The sequence below is a fragment of the Panthera uncia genome, assembly GCF_023721935.1.
Source record: "Panthera uncia isolate 11264 chromosome B3 unlocalized genomic scaffold, Puncia_PCG_1.0 HiC_scaffold_1, whole genome shotgun sequence".
Classification (NCBI taxonomy): domain Eukaryota; kingdom Metazoa; phylum Chordata; class Mammalia; order Carnivora; family Felidae; genus Panthera; species Panthera uncia.
Window position 1 is genome coordinate 90,949,705 of NW_026057582.1, and position 19,944 is coordinate 90,969,648.

The 19,944-nt window shown below is 35.0% G+C and overlaps 2 protein-coding genes across 4 annotated transcripts in view; one reads left to right on the plus strand and one right to left on the minus strand.

Annotated features, from left to right (window-relative positions):
* Window positions 1-5,187, plus strand: part of FGF7 (fibroblast growth factor 7) — a 57,241-nt gene extending 52,054 nt beyond the window's left edge. For all 3 annotated transcript variants that reach the window (XM_049611694.1, XM_049611696.1, XM_049611695.1), the window contains 2 exons: window positions 2,775-2,878; window positions 3,974-5,187. In XM_049611694.1, the coding sequence (XP_049467651.1) occupies window positions 2,775-2,878; window positions 3,974-4,168 (299 nt within the window). In that variant the 3' untranslated portion in view covers window positions 4,169-5,187. The remainder of the gene's footprint in view (window positions 1-2,774; window positions 2,879-3,973) is intronic.
* The window catches only part of FAM227B (family with sequence similarity 227 member B), a 196,968-nt gene that overhangs the window by 120,063 nt on the left and 56,961 nt on the right, over window positions 1-19,944 (minus strand). The gene's annotated exons all lie outside the window — the stretch shown is intronic.

The window sequence follows — 19,944 nt, forward strand, 5'->3', positions numbered from 1 at the left end:
CCATTTACTCATTCCTCTTGCTATGCCCATTTCCTCAACTTCTAGGCCCAATGGATGTTGAGGCTAAGACATAAGGATAGGAGTTGGAGAAGTCAAGGATCATTTCGAATCTGGCTAATTTTGAGAATGAGTACAAGGAGAAAAGTTAGGGAGATGCTATGTCTCCTGGGGTGGGACTGATAATGTGGTTGAGTTTTACAATGATACTGAGTTTAAAGTGACGGCAGTTTTCCACATCTTGTTCCTAAATTCAGCATGCATAAATCACATGTGATCTAAATCCACAATGAAATTCTAGTTGTGCTAGATGTGTAGGATTAACAGAATTGTTAACAATAGAAAATAATTTTGCATAGCATTACAGTATTTCAGAAAATATGAGATGTTTAAAAATGTGGTGAAAATGTGTTTTCACTTTCTTTAGTATTTAATATTTACAGTGTTCCCAGTGATAAAGAGGAAGATCTATAGATGTCACTTGAAGTATCCTCACATGTGCTCCCTTATTACTGCTTCCTTCTTTAATCTATAGTCTACAAGCACATGCTAGAATTTAATCATTTTCTATGCTCTCATCAGAACATTGAGGTCTTCAAAAGATGTAGCAAATCATAAGCAGGTCTTAAGTTTTACTAGTGGCAATGATATTATAAAACATGCATTGAAGCATAATTATTATTTACACTTAGTGTCTTCCTCTATTGATAAAGTGGAATCACTGAACTCTATGAATGTATTGTGGAAATGAGAATTCTTTGGTTTGATGTGGATAGAGAGTTCCTCAGTTCTCTTTCCTTATCATTGTTTTTCATTTTGAATTTGCTTATTATTATGACTTCCTAGATTCATGAAATAATGAAAGATAATGGCAATGTGTTTTATCCAGTAGCTTTTCAATCGTATTATTATCAACTACTTATGAAAGCTTAATTTTCAATCGTATTATTATCAACTACTTATGAAAGCTTAATTGTGACCAAAATCTTGATAATTATTTCATTTGTTGATGCCAGTAGTTGTTGTAAATGAGGTTTTTGACTACTCTTCATCTGCCTTTTAGTAAAATCGGGGTATATAATGAAATAGTTTATTGAATTTTTAATAACACCAAACAATTCAATTCACAAGTCATTGTTTACATCTACAGACAGAAAGCTATTTTTCCTATCCTGACTCTAAGAAAGAAAATAAAAATTACGCTATTAAAAACCAAATGATTTGTTCGTCTGACATTTTAGAATGAAATAAATTATTCAATTTTAACTTTTGGAGTTATGAAATCAGGGCTGTTTTCCTTAATTTGTGTCCTCAAATTACTCTACAATTTATACATTCTGACAATGCTTCAAAAATACTTTAAAAGATTAATATCCATTCCTTTGCACTTTCTTCATAGACCTGAGTTTATATGAACAGCCCAAGAACTCTCAACTGGATAACCTCTTGTCAGCGCTAAGCATAGCATGCTGGGAAAAAGGCCTGTATGCAGCATACATGTGACACAGATAACAAATATTAGCTAGGCTGCATTAATCCTGACGAAGTGGGTATTGACTTTATTCTCCAGATAGGAAAATTGAAGTGAAAAGAATAAATAAGAGGATGAAGCAAAGGCATGGAATAAGAAATCAGATTTTCCTTTAACTGAGTGAATATTTTGGAAAACAGCTTTTAGAGACTTGACATAACACATATAATTTTCACTTGTAACCTTCTTTGCGTATTATTAGGCACAGGGAAGCGAGTGTCTCATGGTTACACCTTCATGTTCAAAGTATAATTAACAGCAGTTATTTAAAGAGGTCTGCTAAACTTTTAATTCCTACATTGTTTTAAAATTTTTCTTGAGATTTTACTGCATTTATATGAGTCATTAAAATATAGCATTGGAGGAAAAGATGTATAATAAAAGAAAATAGTAGGTTAACATTCTTGTGGTAACTGTATGTGTTGTAGAAACAATTTCAACAAAGATTAAAAATCAGAAAGGTATAAAGTTATAAAATATCATATAAGCAAGATTCATAATTGGGTTTTAAATAGTCTTTCATGTATCAAAAAACTCACTATCACTTTAAAATATTTAATCTTTTTTAGGGCAGTAGTTCTGTTACCATCATTTACAATTGCTTTCATTGATTTTTGTTAAATTCCAGAGATTTTCTGTTAGCAATAATTTTTAAGGTAAAGTTTAAGAGAAAAGTAAAGATTATTAGTTTATTATACATTTTAATGGTATGTAATGATTAAGAGCCACTGTCTGGGTTCAAATTTTCCTTCTGCCACTTACTAGGTGAGAGAATCTGGGCAAATTATATAACTTCTCTGTGCTTGGGCTTCTCGATCTGTAAAATGGGAATAACTACAGTACTTGCCTCATAGCCTTGGTGACAAGTAGATGAGTTAATGCATTGGAGCCTTGGAATAATGCTTTATTATGTGGTATGAGATCAATAAACATTAGCTGATATCATGATGATTATTATGATAGTAAGTTAGAGATGTAATTGTGGGGAAGAAAAAGCTAAATCCTTTGAATCCAGATATCTTTTTCTACAAAATAAAAAATAAATAGTTTAAACTTCCCATGTTTAATAAGGACTACCCTTGTATTTGTATGTGTAATATGGGTAGGTGGTCTCAGGCTGAGTAAACACGCACATTAATGATTTTAATAACTTCCAATTGAAAAAGAAATAAGAACAAATTGTCATTCTTGGATGATCTGCAAAGCTGAGTGAATAACTGACTTATCTTTCTGTGATTCCTTGCAGATATCATGGAAATCAGGACAGTGGCAGTTGGAATTGTGGCAATCAAAGGAGTGGAAAGTGAATACTATCTTGCAATGAATAAGGAAGGAAAACTCTATGCAAAGGTATTGATAATTGATAGCTTAGACTTAATTTTTCAAACTTATTTTTGTCAAAAACATCTTGCCTTTCTGGAAAGTAAAAATGGAACTAATTTTTCTTCAGTCATATAATTTAATGATTTCATTAAAATACTTCATATTCAAGCATTGAGGAAAAAAAACATTTTCTGCAGGACCTTGGACAAATTGCTTAAGCTCTCTGGGCTTTGGTGTCTTCATTTGTAAAATGAGTTACGTTAACCAACCTCTCAGGATACTGCCAGCTCTGAAATTCCATGTGCGTTTTAGATACTTAAAACCTAAAATTTCCATCTGTCAGTAGTATTAAAGCTCTTTTTGTTAAGGTTCACCCAATCTGCACATTGCTGACATGAAAATTCTTGGGAAAAAAAATTCAGAAGTTTGTTTATCAACATCAGTCTCACAATCGTGGCCTTTGAACTGTGAGCATTCACATTGTTCCCACTTTATTACAATATGAAACATGTAACAGTTCATCCCACCATAATAAAATATAATTGAGTTTCCTTTGTATTCCCATAGTCCAGCACAATACCTGGCACAGGCTAATTACATAATAATCTCGGTTTAATTGAATGAATGAACAAATGAATGAATGGTTGGATGGATGAACAAATTAATTTAAATTCCATCACCATTGCAGGCAGTGTAGTAACAAATGAAGAAAAGTTGTGAAATATGTCCTTCAGCTGAGGGAGGGAGACACTCTGCTAATTATATCAAATTCTCAGCAGTTAGGGAATGAGTGATTTGGGAATGATATTTGGTAATATCAGAGCTGCTCATTAGGGGGAAACAGCTCCTCATACAAAGAATTGTAAAAACTGACTGCCAAAAAAAGTTAGATATTTGAAAATGTGTTGCATAACTAAATATGTATCATTTTATCTTTTTAAAAAATTTTAAGATGCCTATTTTTTTTGCAAATATGCTAATCTATATCTAACAAACTGCATTAGGCCAGCTCAAAAAAAAAAGTCATATATGATTTAATTCTACTAAAGATTACTGCTTACTCTTTGTTTAATTGAGTACCTCTAAAAATCATTTGGATAATGTTGTTTATTATTTTAACAGAAAGAATGCAATGAAGATTGCAACTTCAAAGAATTAATTCTGGAAAACCATTACAATACATATGCATCAGCTAAATGGACACACAGCGGAGGAGAAATGTTTGTTGCTTTAAATCAAAAAGGGGTTCCTGTAAGGGGGAAGAAAACAAAGAAAGAACAAAAAACAGCCCACTTTCTTCCTATGGCAATAACATAATCATATATGGTATAAAAGAAACCAGTTCCAGCAGGGAGATTTCTTTAAGTGGACTGTTTTCTTTCTTTTCTTTTTTTCTTTTCTTTTCTTCTTTTTTTTTTTTTAAGTAACCAAGAAAGGCTGGAAAACTACTGAAAAACTGATCAAGCTGGACTTGCGCATGTATGTTTATTTTAAGAGACTGCATTAAAGAAAGATTTGAAAAATATACACAAAATCAGATTTAGTAACTAAAAGTTGTAAAAAATTGTAAAGCTGGTTGTACAATCATGATGTTAGTAATAGTAATGTTTTTTCTTAAATTAATTTACCCTTAAGAGTATGTTAGATTTGATTATCTGATAATGATTATTTAAATATTCCTATCTGCTTATAAAATGGCTGCTATAATAATAATAATGCAGATGATGTTATATAAGATATGTCAGACGTAAAGGCTGCTGGAATGATTTGTCAGATAATCAAGCCAACACTAACTATGGAAGATGAGCAGTATCTGAAAGACTTTTTAGTGGCAATTGTAAGCCACTTAAATTCTAATAAGAAAAGAAAGAATATTCTTAAAAATTCTATTATGGAATGGAGTCAAATAAGTAGTTTTACAAAAGTATAGTATTAGAATATGCTTGTACCTATTAACAAGAAGAAAATTCCTAATGCTGCTCGTATGGAAAGGGTATTGATAAAAGGATGTTTTCAAAAATCTTGTATATAAAATAGCAATAATGATGATAATACTGTATTTCATCTCACTTGCCACAAAAATAACATTTTATAATCCCTAAAAGTAAAACTGAGAAACCTTTAAGTTTTGTTTCAAGTAATATAATCTATCTTTTGTATAATTCATATTTGGGAATATGACTTTTAATAATGTTCTTCCCACCAATAATCATGCTTTTTCTCTGTGGTTACAGCATTAAACTCTATTTTAAGTTGTATTTGAACTTTATTGTTTTGTTATTTAAGTTTATGTTATTTATAAAAAAAAACCTTAATAAGCTGTATCTGTTTCATATGCTATTAATTCTAAAGCAATAACAAAACCATCTGGCTCAACTACAAGGTTCCCCTCCCTCCCCCCATGACCAATATCAAGTTCAGTACACAGTACTTGGGCCAGCAAATCCTGGATGGCAGACAAAAATGACAGCCTGCAGCAATTCTTACAATAGATGTCTCACAGGGAACAATACAAAAATGTAAAATATGTTTTGCCACATACTGTTGTCAATTACATTGGATGATATAAGTAAAATCACTGCAGATAAAAGGACTTAAAATTGTTAGTTAGAATATATTTGAGTTCATGAGTAGAAAAGTGCCATATTTTTAAAATATGCGTATTAGAGTTAGTAATTTTTCTAATCTAGAAATTTCTGCCATTCAAAATATTGCCACATTGGAAGTTGTTTTCCTTTTAGATGGCAAGAGCACAAAATAGAATATACAGTTAGGGATTTGAGGACCTGAATATCATGAAGGCTTGAGGTCAGGCTACAGAGAATAGGCTTATCAGAAAGATAAATTCTACTTCATACTTCTTCAGTTGGCAGATTTGGGTAGCATTTTATGTGTTCACCAAAGGAGGTCAACATTTATCTAAATTAAACTATTGGAATTTTAATCATTGTGATTTTAATTTCAAAATATTTGTCATCAAATTCCTTTATTTTATATAAATATTATCTACTACTACATTAATAGGCAAAAGTTACACAAAAAGGCTAAAGCCGACAGGAACAGATTCATTTGATCTTCTTATGGCTCATCTATACAACCAGGTGACAGGAAACTAGAAAGAATTGTCTTTCCTCAGCTGGGGGCCATTTATGAATGATATTCTGAACTCTTATCTGATTCAAGGGCCTTGCTAGCCTAGATTCCTCTCCTAGATCAGCTTTCTGTGGCTGGAGTCTTGTGAAAATACTGAGGGCAGAGGAAAACCTATATTTCTCATATTTGTTTCCTTAGTGCTTAACAGAGCATCTATCCATAATCAGTTTTTTATATGCATTCATTCAATGTTTGAATATTAAAGAAAATTCAGAATGGGACTAATCTTACTTGATTTTTAAAATTAGGGCAAACATGATGATATAGAAATTTGAACAGAAATAGTGTATATACATACAAGACATGAACTATGTTAGGACCAAATACTCTTTGTCTATGGATTTATAGTTATAATCAAATCACACAGCAATGCTGAATTAAACAAACCAAATTTAGTGGTAAAGCCAATCTGGTAGTGTTTTTAGAAACACTTTTAAAAAAAATATAATTTATTGTCAAATTGGCTTCCATACAACATCCAGGGCTCATCCCAACAAGTGCCCTCCTCAATGTCCATCACCCACTTTCCCTTCTCCCCTACCCCCCCAATAAACCCTCAGTCTGTTCTCTGTATTTAAGAGTCTCTTATGGTTTGCCTTCCTCCCTCTTTAGAAACACTTTTAATTCATTGTTTATACTCTCCTTTTTTTATCATGCAAATTTTAGAAAATAAAATCTGTACTAATTATATACATTTAGAATTCTAGAAGCTTAAAACTCCAAGAGGGCTTAGTCCCTTGTATTCACTTGCAGATCAGGAAACTGAGATTGTGATACATCCAAAGTAGCTGGTTAGGTACAGAGCTGTCACAAAAGTCCAGGTCACTTAGCATATGCTTCCCAGTCTTAGATTATTAGCTAGTGGTCTCCTTCTTTAAAAAATTTCTATTGAGATGTTATCTTTATGTTTGCATGCAAATGCAACTTATGTTTTGGCAATTCACTTCATACAGAATAATTAGTCCATGCTGTGATGATGTGACTCAAAAGGAGGAAAGAAATGATGAAATTTCCAATCCTGTTTCCTATTCTACTCTTACATGTATTTATTTACAAATGGAGAGCAGTTATAAACAGAGTAACCTTTTAAAAAAATGTTCTTTTAAGGGGAAAATTGGTTAAATACCTAAGTTTCCAAGAACAAGGAAGGAAAAAATTAAATGAAAGAATATGAAATGTTAACAAAAGAAATAATAAAAAGATACTTTCAATGCAATTAATAAACTAAAATATTTTATGTAAAAAAAAAGCCATACTATAAATTATCAGCCTTCAAGTTGACTATAAATTGATCTAATGATAAAAGAGAAGAGATACTGGAGATAAATTCTTAGTTTCTATCTCTTAGAGTTTGCTCCTCTGGTTATCTAGAGTGACAAAAAACATACAGATGAGCTACATGACCAGCTGTAGTAAAGCGATTCTATAACCACAAATAAACAAAATCCATGTGTCTCAAAATTTTCTACTGAAATACCAATAGTAGTAGAAGTAGAGAAAGAGAGTCTAAGGAATAATGCAAAGGCAGCACACACAAAGTTTCTTGAAAATCTTTTTTCTCTTAAAACTCATGTGCTTTTGCATTTTAATCCATAATACTTTTGTGTTTGCTCTAATATAAAATTCACATGAGTAAGCAAAAGTGATGCATCAGAAAGATGTACAAGGTTTATCATGCAGCTTCATTTACACCACTACCTTAATGCCATATGCTTGGGCATGAGTAAGACACAAGAGATCCCATACCTTTCATTATCCAACTTTATGCACAGATGGCACATGGCTACAGGAAACCAAAACTTCATCTAACGTTCACTATGAATAAGAGCGGTATTAAAAATATTAACGACCAGTATGAGTGGTTACTGGTCAATTAGAATATGTCACTGATCTATCAGAATAGACAGGCCACTGTGACTGACTTGTGGGTACCAGATGATCATTTCTATGCTCACTCTAAAACAGTTTTCAGAGAATATCTATTAATTGGTGTCTATGGTTCGAGTTATTCATGTGCCTCTTACTATGAAATAGTTCATTAAAACTCATAACTGTTTCAGCATTGTTGTCAGGCTACTCTTTATCCTACTTCTATATTTATTCAACAAAGCTGCTGCTTCCAATGAGGCTGGTGTTCCTTCAGGCCCACATGTGTTCCCACTCATCCTCTAACTTTGAATAGTTATTAAGAAAATTCACTTTCTCTCCAGTTGAGGAGACATGACAAGAAGCAAGAAATAATAAAGTCCTGGTCTCTTACCCAAATCCCTGTATTTACTCTCCCCTGAGAAGATGCCTCTCATATTTTCCTTTTACTTCCTGATAATTATGTGGTTCCAGTTTCCAAATCATCATCACTGAACTTATGAGAACCTATGCAAATTTATTTTCTTTAACATCATCAGAACTTTTGAAATATCATCAGAACAATTTTGAAATATCATCAGAAAAAATGAAATATGAGATGAATAGCAACATTTAGCTTGAAGATGGCAGGACTTTCTCTTGAAAAATACAGCCACATGTTAGTTATATATTGTTATATAACAAATTATCATAAAACTTAGTGGCTTAAAACAGCAAATATTTATTATCTCTAATTTATGTAGTCAGGAACCTGGACACGGTTTAGCTAGGTGTCTCTAGGTAGAGTCTCTCAGAAAGCTACAATCAAGGTGTTCACCAGAACTGTGGACGCATCTCAAAGCTCAATTTAGAGAGGGATCCACCTTAGGTCCTTGAAGAGGACCTTAGGTCCTCACTGGTTGTTGGCTCAAAACATCACTTGTCACCACATAAGCCTTTTCACAGCACTATCTAAAACATGGCAGTTTGTTTCCCACAAAGGAATCAGAGAGTGAGTGAGTGCCCAAAATGGAAGCCACAGTATTTTTATATATAACCTAATCTTGAAAATGATTTCAAGATTTTCTACCTATACAAGGGAAAGGAATTACACAAAGGCATAAGTACCAAAAAGCAGGGATCATTGGAGGCCATCTTTTTTCTTTTCTTTTTTTTTTTTTTTTAACGTTTATTTATTTTTGAGACAGAGAGAGACAGAGCATGAACAGAGGAGGGCCAGAGAGAGAGGGAGACACAGAATCTGAAACAGGCTCCAGGCTGTGAGCTGTCAGCACAGAGCCCGACATGGGGCTTGAACTCACAGACCGCGAGATCATGACCTGAGCCGAAGTCGGAGGCTTCACCAACTGAGCTACCCAGGCACCCCATCATTGGAGGCCATCTTAAAGGCTGCCTAACACAAATAATAAATGGGATGTTTTTAAGGTTCCTGCCACAAGACAGGATTCGTTAGGGCCTAATAAGAGTATTTCATGGCTTTCCTTGGTGAGCTATTCAGCAGAGAAAGATGAAGCAGGTATATTCTCTGAGGCAACACTTTTGATACTTCCGTGAGGGATATTGTATGGTCCATTCGTACAAGGATAATTGAGAAAAGGCTGGAACCACATAATTAATTTGAATTGCGCCTCCTTAGAATTCCTAATATAGCTCGAAAACTAACAATATCACTTTACCTCTATATGAAGGAAATGACTAAGCCCTCAGACTCAACCTGAAGATAATCGTCCCCTTCACTTCTCTACCTCAAGAGAGTAAGATCATATACGTGGTTGAAATTTCTTGAGCTACAGTGAGTTTTATCGTAGAAGGTGGAGGCAATCAGTCATAAGCTGCCTGTGAGGATAAGACCTAAAAATACTTGAAAAACAATCGATTTTAATGCTAAATGCATATTGGAATCACCTGGGATTTTTTTTTTTTTTTTTTTTTTTTTTAAATAATGAGGCCTAGGCCCAGCCCAGGCCAATTGCAACAGTATTTCTGGGTTGGGGCACAGGCAAGGGTATTTTTAAAGCTCCTCCGAAGATTCTAATAGACCTATGCATTTGAGAACCAATTAGCTAAATGGGGTGGTGGGGGTGAGGGTGGGGGTGAGGGTGGGGGTGGGGAAGGAAACCCCTTCAGGAACTATACCGGATCTTTATCTTTGTTGCTTCCTGAAACACTCTGAAAAGCCTTATGTTGCTTCCCATCTAATTCTCTATTTTTCAATATGATTTCAAAGTCTGCAGTGCTTCTTGGATCCCTGGTTTCCCAAATGCTTCTATATTTTTGCTATTCACACTGAAGCTAAAAGGAAATGCAAACACTGGAAAGACAGCTACAACTGTTTTTGCTTTGGACCGATTATGGAGTATAAAGCGCACAAAGGGCACCCCAACATACACCATAGTCCTTTTTCAAACAGAGCAGCCACAGTGATTCTGTTCTCTTATATTTTAGATCATGCAATTCCTCTGTTCAAAACTGCAATTGTTTTCCATATTATTCAGGATAGAAATCAAAGTTTTTAGAGTTGCCTATGGAGTGGCAATGGAAAAAGTGAGTGATTGAAAACTTAAGATGTTAAATTAGGTATGGGCAAGACAACAGGAAAAAATAATAACAATCTACAATTATGCACTCAGACTGCTCGGCAAATATCATTGAATTCTCAGTCCATTTTAAAGAAACGCAAACTGGACACTGTTGACAGTATTTAATGGGTATGATAATTATTAGAATCATGCTCAGAGGAAAGCCCATAGCCTCACATAAAAACTGATAAATGAATGCACATTGTTATGTTTGAAGTAAACAAAATATTGAAGGTGTGCATATATCAATTTAACAAAATTTTCCTATTAATCAACCAATTCATGGATCTCACAGGCCGTCTACTTTTACTCTTCCTTATTTAACTGATCTATTGTTGGTTATTTTGGTTGTTTCAAACTTTTCACTAACGTAAATATGAATTTCTTGGTATATACTTCTTTATAATTCTGATTATTTTCTTAATATGATTATAGGAAATAAAATTATTATATTAAAAAATCCTTTAAAAATGCAAATTGAGAGACACCTGGGTGGCTCAGTCAGTTTGGCTCAGGTCATGATCTCAAGGTCCGTGGGTTCGAGCCCCGTGTAGGGCTCTGTGCTGACAGCTCAAAGCCTGGAGCCTGTTTCAGATTCTGTGTCTCCTCTCTCTGCCCCTTCCCCGCTCGCACTCTATCTCTCTCTCAAATATAAATAAACATTAAAAAAATAAAATGCAAATTGAAAAACATTTTCAGAAAGATTTTTCCAAATATATATTCTGACCAACAGTGCATGAGAGAAGATAAATGTTCTCTTTAATATTTACACTCAAAATATAGTCAGCTTTTATTCTTGTCTCTACTTCCCTTTAACCTATCACCAAAACCCAACTAACTTATTTTTCAACATCTTTAGATTCACCTCTTTCAAAACCATGTTTTATTCACGCCAGTGACTAAATCCCTCAGTTGTATTCAAATTCTTGTTATTCACTTCACCTTAGCTTGGCATTTCCATGTCACTCAATAAAGTATGTTAATGTGCTTCATAATCCAATGAGGACCCACTGTTTTTTTATGCTCTCCAGCACCTCTGACCACTACCACCAAACAGCAAACCAACATATCTAGGGGAGGCATTTGCCAGTCACCCTAGGGCAGACCATGGAAGATTATCTTAAAAGCTAATTTAGTAATTAGAAAATTACTTGGCAAGCATGGCATCAAAGCAAAGGAAGGTAAAATGGTTTTGAAAGATACATTATCCAAATTATCATAAAATCTAATTCACAATGATCAAATCTGAATACTTCTGTAAAAACACAGCCGGTTTCCGAATCTTTAGGCTGCGTCTATTTTGTGCCACATGTTGTTTTCCTCACTTTTGTTCATATAGTCTTTCTCCACACAGTATGAAATGCAACCAATAACAATACAATAATACAATTTATTAAATTACTACCATATTGGGAGCTTATATCTCTGGCCATCTTATTAGTGTTTTGGGGCTTCCTCTCTCTTCAGCCATGAAAATTTCTTGGTTTTCTTTCAATATTGTATAATGAAAAACATAATGCCAAGATTTTACTGGCTTAATTCTCAGGAAACTATTTTATTTCCAAGTTGTTTTTTTTTTTTTTTTTTTTTTTTTTTATTGTCCATAGGCATTCTGAGAGTAAAGAGGTAGCAAATTGACAGAGGTACAAATTAAAGTTCAAGTAGCTAATCCATTGGGCTATTACTATTTCTGTAACATGTCATGGGACATGGCATTTGCTAAATATCAACTATTACTTGTCTATAGAGGAACTACTATGTTTCTTTTCTTTTTTTTATCTTCCCAAGCACTAAGTACAATGATGCACACATAATTACTTAAAAGTTACATGTTGACTGAATATAAGGGTTTTTTTGGTGCATATAGTTTAAACTACAGTTTATAAAAATTCATGAATATGTTAGTTTTTTAACTGTGAAGTCCAGATAAGAGAAAAATTGGGCTTAGGAGAGAGGTATAAAAATAGCATTTCAAAAATGATCTTCATCTGAGTATAAAAGGTTATATGGTGTTCTACCACAATAAGAGAGGTGAACATTAAAACTTTAGTCTTGTAAATAATCTAACAATACACTGGTTAAGGGCAGCTGGCTTGTAAATACCGAGTCATTCCAGATACTGAAATTCTATAACTACTTACATTCCAGTCCTAAAAAGGGAGATAATGCTTTTCTGTTTGGAAGGCAAATTTTAACTATCTGTTGTCTATTTCATTAAAAACAAAAACAGAACATTTTGTTAGTTTAAAACTTTAAAGAAAAGTTAAGCCCACATGAAAATAAGCATCTCAAATGCTCAAGAGGAAATTATGGTTTAAATATGTTTTGGAGGGGCGTCTGGGTGGCTCGGTCAGTTAAGCATGTGACTCTTGATTTCATCTGAGGTCATGATCTCACGGTTTTGTGGGACTGAGCCCCACATCAGGTCAGCCTGGGCCCTGCTTGGGATTCTCTCTCTCCCTCTCTCTCTGCCCCTCCCGCCCTCTCAAGATAAATAAATACATTTTTAAAAAGCTAAATAAATATGTTTTGGATTAGAAGCAGCAATTCTGAGATAGCATTATACATAAAGCATAGGTTATCGTATTTATTAAAAGTCATATATATGCATACATGGGTATATATACACTCATGTTTTACCCCATTTCTGCCCTTCACCTGCCTTAGCATTCCTCCAGCACACAGATTAACATATTTATACACACAAGACACACATACACAAGATACACACACACACACACACACACACACACACACACACACACACACGACTATAAAGGGGGAAGAGCTCTAAAATAATATATCTAAGCCACCAATCTCTATTGCTAATTCTACCTCAATAGTAAACAACCGTTTTGGAAGATTATTCAGCACCTAAAGATATAAGTAATAGAGTAATAAAATGTTAGAGAAGGGGAATAGAGAAATCATATATTCTAATCACGTCATTTTTTTTTCAGGTGGAAACGTAAGGCCCAGAAAAGTTACATTACATAATCAAGAAATTCAAGTCTTTTATGTGAAAGGTAAATACGTGAGAGCTGAAGAACCATTAGTAACTGTAGAAATCTCCAAACAAAACATGCTTATGACCTAGTAAATAAATTATCCGAGTCTTTTGTTTACGGGGTTCCGCACAGTGATTACTAAGTCCAGCTTGGAGAGAAGCAATACAGAAACTATAAAACTGCAACCAGGATACAGTAGCTCTCAAATGCCATGGGGCAAGCCCCTTTGCAGTGATTTCCTGTAAGGCAGTGGCCATCAAGCTTTTTGGTCTCAGGGCGCTTTTATACTCTTAAGAATAATTGAAGACACCAAAGAACTTTTGTTTATAAGGATTTTGTATCTATCAGCATTTCTTACAACAGATATTAAAACTGAGAAATCTTGAACACTAGTTCATTAATAAACCCATTTCACGTTAATATAAATAGCATCTTTTTAGAAAAGATAACTATTTTATTTTTTAAGTTTTTACTTAAATTTCAATTGTTAACATACAGTGTAACATTAGTTTCAGGTGTATAAAATATGGTGATTCAACACTTCTATACATCACCCGATATGGGGCTCGAACTCATGAACCAAGTGATCATGACCTGAAACGAAGTTGGACGCTTAACTGACTGAGCCAGCCAGGTGCCCCTAAAACCACATTTTAAAAATCCATGCATTGGTCATTTGAAAAATATTGATTCAGTGAGTTATGCAGATATTCTAGATGTTGACACATTTCTTTATATGATATAAAAAAAATCACATTTGTTAATACCACTGACTCATTAGGCAGTCTTTTTTTTTTTTTTTTTTTTTTTTTTATTTTTTTTTTCAACGTTTTTTTTTTTTATTTATTTTTGGGACAGAGAGAGACAGAGCATGAACGGGGGAGGGGCAGAGAGAGAGGGAGACACACAGAATTGGAAACAGGCTCCAGGCTCCGAGCCATCAGCCCAGAGCCTGACGCGGGGCTCGAACTCACAGACCGCGAGATCGTGACCTGGCTGAAGTCGGACGCTTAACCGACTGCGCCACCCAGGCGCCCCTCATTAGGCAGTCTTTAAGCATCGGAAAACTGTCAAGATCATGGTGATTGATATATGCAAGTTCTCCCAAATTTTTCTTTGATACTCAAATTGTATTATCTCAAATTGTATTATAGGCCACAGCATAAGCATTCCATACATAAGGATTACTACACTACTATTTAACTTAATTCCTGTAGTAGAGACACTTATCTGTCCTTCAAAATGCATAGATCCACCTTCTATAGTACAATGCTGTTACTATGTAGCAGCTTCCTAGTCAGAGTGTTTTTGTTTTGTTTTGGTTTTGTTTTGTTTTAATTTGCCAACCCTCGTTACATCTATATATAGCCATGGCTTATTCTCAACAATAGTATCTGATTGGAAGTGATGTGGGTGACTTCCGAGCCAAAACTTTTTAAAATTGAGGTATAAGTGATATTACATATTAGTTTCAAGTGTACAATGTAATGATTTGATATTTTTATATATTGCAAAATGATCACCACAATAAGTCTGGTTAATATCCATCACCACATATGTCACATTTTTTTTCTTGCAATGAGAACTTTCAAGAGCCATTCTTCTACCTAGTTTCAAATATGTAATAGAGCATTATTAACCAAATTGCCATGTTGCACATTACATTCCCATGACATACTCATTTAAAAAAATTTGTATGACGTTCATTAATTTTTAAGAGACAGAGAGAGAGAGAGAGACAGAGTGTGAATGGGGGAGGGGCAGAGAGAGAGTGAGATACAGAATCCGAAGCAGGCTCCAGGCTCTGAGCTGTCAGCACAGAGCCCAACGCGGGGCTCGAACTCACAAACTGAGATCATGACCTGCGCCAAAGTCGGATGCTTAACTGACTCAGCCACCCAGGCACCCCAACATATTCATTTTATAACTGGAAATTTATATAACTTTAGTCGAGACTTTTAAAATTGTGTGCCTACTCCTCCTATATTCTCCTGATGCAGATTAATTCTTTTTTTTTTTTATTTTTTTTAACGTTTATTTATTTTTGAGATAGAGAGAGGCAGAGCACGAACAGGGGAGGGGCAGAGAGAGAGGGAGACACAGAATCCGAAACAGGCTCCAGGCTCCGAGCTGTCAGCACAGAGCCCGACACGGGGCTCGAACTCACGGGCTGTGAGATCATGACCTGAGCCGAAGTCGGACGCTTAACCGACCGAGCCACCCAGGCCCCCCCTGATGCAGATTAATTCTAATGACTGTGCAGCTGTATAGGCTGGTGACCCCAGAAGATGAAAGTGGCCTGGATCTCTGAGATCTTCCTCTCTATGTGGAAGAGAGGTACTCATTGACCACTAACTGATATAAAAATTCAAGAAGATAGCTTTAAAAGCAGGCTAGGGCCCTAGGAAAATATAAGAGCCTCAAAGTTCAAATAAACACATAGATTTGAACAAAGTTCTACCTTACACATATCTCCTGATAGTCACAATCTAAGCAGAAGTTTACAGAAAAACACTACTTTGTAAAAAAAAGAACAAAATAAACCCCTTTTAAGAAATTCTTGACTTTTTGAAAATACAACTGCCTTTTAGTTCCCCTGCCAAAAACATTGGTGCATAACAAGAGTATTAGAAGTTCCAACCCTTTGCTGTCATTGTATTTCTGGACCACTTTGGCCCCAGAATGTGGCTTTCTGATTCCCCAAACCATTGCTTGCTATTTCTAGAGAAATCCATATACAAAATGTGGAAACAAGTGAATTCCGCACCCTCCCCCCAGTCTTGCTCCCTTTCTGCCCCTTCTACTATCATATCTCCCTGCTTCCTTCTTACCTATTAAAATTTGATCCCAGGAAAGGATCTAAAAACTCATTCATATTAGTCATGAAGGATTAAGGCTATGGCAACTCTTATAAGTTACAACCCTTATCTTATGATGACAATTTTAAGCCTTAATGTACTCATAAGCTTGTAAAATTAAATGGCTGAGAGGAAGCATGTGAGGTGGCTAAGAGTTCAGAGTCTAGGCAAGAATTTCCTGGAAATGAATTCATATTCCACTACTTATCAGTTTTGTGACCTTGCATAAGTTATTACTTAATTTTTTATGTTTTAGTTTTCTCACTTTATAGGTGATAATAAAAGTGACCAGCCACATAAGAATATTACTAATAAGGCTCTACAAAGTTAACACATGTTATCAAGTACATACTTCAAATGGAAGATTTACACAAGTTTAAGATAAAGTATTAAATTTTAATTTTGAGCAGTATATGAAAGGAAACACTCATTAAGTCTCTAACCTACCCTACCAGACTTAGGTCTCATCCAGAAACAGAAGAATCAAGTCATGTTTTAGAGTCAAATATAACAAGTATTTTTCAAATATTTAGGGGCTAGTAAAATATATGATACATTTTATCAAGATTTCCTATTATTAAAATCAAGTGTGTTTGAAATAAATATTTATTTGTATTTCAAATGAAAATAATTACTAGAAATACAGTAAACAAGCTCTTTCAAGCATTGTAATTCACCACCTAGAATCTTCATTAAAATTTTTTTAAATGTTTATTTATTTTGGGGAGAGAGAGACAGAGACAAATCTGAAGCAGGCTCCAGGCTCTCCGAGCTGTCAGCTCAGAGCACAACATGGTCAAAAGTACTGGTAAAAAAAGCTTCTGCACAGAGAAGCAATCAGCAAAACTAAAAGGCAACCAACAGAATGGGAGAAAATATTTGCAAATGTCATATCAGATAAAGGGTTAGTATCCAAAATCTATAAAGAACTTATCAAACTCAACACCCAAAAACCAAATCATCCAGTGAAGAAATGGGCAAAAGACATGAATAGACACGTCTCCAAAGAAGACATCCAGATGGCCGACTGACACATGAAAAAATGCTCAGCATCACTCATCATCAGGGAAATACAAATCAAAACCACAATGAGATACCACCTCACACCTGTCAGAATGGCTAACATTAACAACTCAGGCAACAACAGATGTTGGCGAGGATGCAGAGAAAGACAATCTCTTTTGCACTGCTGGTGTGAATGCAAGCTGGTGCAGCCACTCTGGAAAACAGTATGGAGGTTCCTCAAAAAACTAAAAATTGAACTACCCTATGACCCAGCAATTGCACTACAGGCATTTATCCACGGGATATAGGTGTGCTGTTTTGAAGGGACACATGTACCCCCCATGTTTATAGCAGCACTATCAACAATAGCCGAAGTATGTAAAGAGCCCAAATGCCCATCGATGGATGAATGGATAAAGATGTGGTATATATATACGATGGAGTATTACTTGGCAATCAAAAAGAATGAAATCTTGCCATTTGCAACTACGTGGATGGAACTGGAAGGTATTATGCTAAGCGAAATTAGTCAGAAAAAGACAAATATATGACTTCACTCATATGAGGGCTTTAAGAGACAAAACAGATGAACATAAGGGAGGGGAAGCAAAAATAATATAAAAACAGGGAGGGGGACAAAACATAAGAGACTCTTAAATATGGAGAACAAAAAGAGGGTTAGTGGAGGGGTTGTGGGAGAGGGGGATGGGGTAAATGGGTAAGGGGCATTAAGGAATCCACTCCTGAAATCATTGTTGCACTATATGCTAACTAACTTGGATGTAAATTAAAAAAATTAAATAAAAAAATTTACTAATATATTAGTAAAAAAAATTAATACCTATTGATTATTTTAAACTATTGAATGTTGATTATTGCTAGATTTTGAAATGTAAAAGAATTTCATCTATTTTATTGAACTAAAGAACATAAAAATATATGTATTATAGAAAGAACGGATGCCCACAAATTTAAGTAAGCCGTTACATTTAGAGAGGGGAAGACAAATTTAGAAATAGTACAAAAAAAACCCCATAAATAAAAGGCTTGTAAAGCAAATATGGAAAAAATATAAATATTTATTACATGTGGGAAATATTTTTTTATTTTTTTAATATATGAAATTTACTGTCAAATTGGTTTCCATACAACACCCAGTGCTCATCCCAAAAGGTGCCCTCCTCAATACCCATCACCCACCCTGCCCTCCCTCCCACCCCCCATCAACCCTCAGTTTGTTCTCAGTTTTTAACAGTCTCTTATGCTTTGGCTCTCTCCCACTCTAACCTCTTTTTTTTTTTTTTCCTTCCCCTCCCCCATGGGTTTCTGTTATGTTTCTCAGGATCCACATAAGAGTGAAACCATATGGTATCTGTCTTTCTCTGTATGGCTTATTTCACTTAGCATCACACTCTCCAGTTCCATCCACGTTGCTACAAAGGGCCATATTTCATTCTTTCTCATTGCCACGTAGTATTCCATTGTGTATATAAACCACAATTTCTTTATCCATTCATCAGTTGATGGACATTTAGGCTCTTTCCATAATTTGGCTATTGTTGAGAGTGCCGCTATAAACATTGGGGTACAGGTGCCCCTATGCATCAGTACTCCTGTATCCCTTGGATAAATTCCTAGCAGTGCTATTGCTGGGTCATAGGGTAGGTCTATTTTTAATTTTCTGAGGAACCTCCACACTGCTACATGTGGGAAATATTTTTTACTTTTCTGCATGCTTGAATAAAATATAATAATAAAAACACATCTAAAAGGAGACTTCTACATAAGGTGGTGGGATAAACACAGCTACTTTAGTCTTTCTCCCAACCCTTAAGTTAAAGAACCATGAAGCATAAATAGGAAAGTCTGCATCCATCATCACCAGAACATAGTTAGATAAATTGGTTTTATATCTGAAGCCTATGAAATAGGACCAAAATTTTAAAAGTCTTTGATAATTAATATACTTTTATCACACGATGCGAAAGTACACAGGAGGAGGTCTTGACAGATCTACACTCCCAGTGGCAAAAACTTACTTAGAAAAGCACAAGCTGCATTGAAATGAGATGTTTTGGTGGGAAACTAATGAGAAGACTTACGCAGTCACTTCTACCTCTACAGTTCAGGAATACCTGGTGGCTGGGTAAGCTCCTGAAAGGGCTAAGACATAATATAAAAAACAGTGGTCTTTCCCAGGGACTTGATTTTTTGCTTCCAGCCTAACTTCCAGGGCCCTGTCAGTTTTTGCTGCCTAACAGAAAACTGTTCTTGGCTTATACCACATTTACCAAATGAACAACTTCTAGTAGACTTTTTCTTTCTTTCTTTTTTTTTTTCCATTGATCCTTATATGTAATCGGTTTTTATACTGCAGCAGTTAGTCTTTTATAGCATACCATGTGAAAGCCTTTCTCTAGATATTTTATTTCCTCAGTGTTAAGAGGATACTCTCCAATGGTAGACTGAAGCTTTTTGGTTAAATATCTGAAACAGGGGGCGCCTGGGTGGCTCAGTCGGTTAAGCGTCCGACTTCAACTCAGGTCACGATCTAACGGTCTGTGAGTTCGAGCCCCGTGTGGGGCTCTGGGCTGATGGCTCAGAGCCTGGAGCCTGCTTCCGAT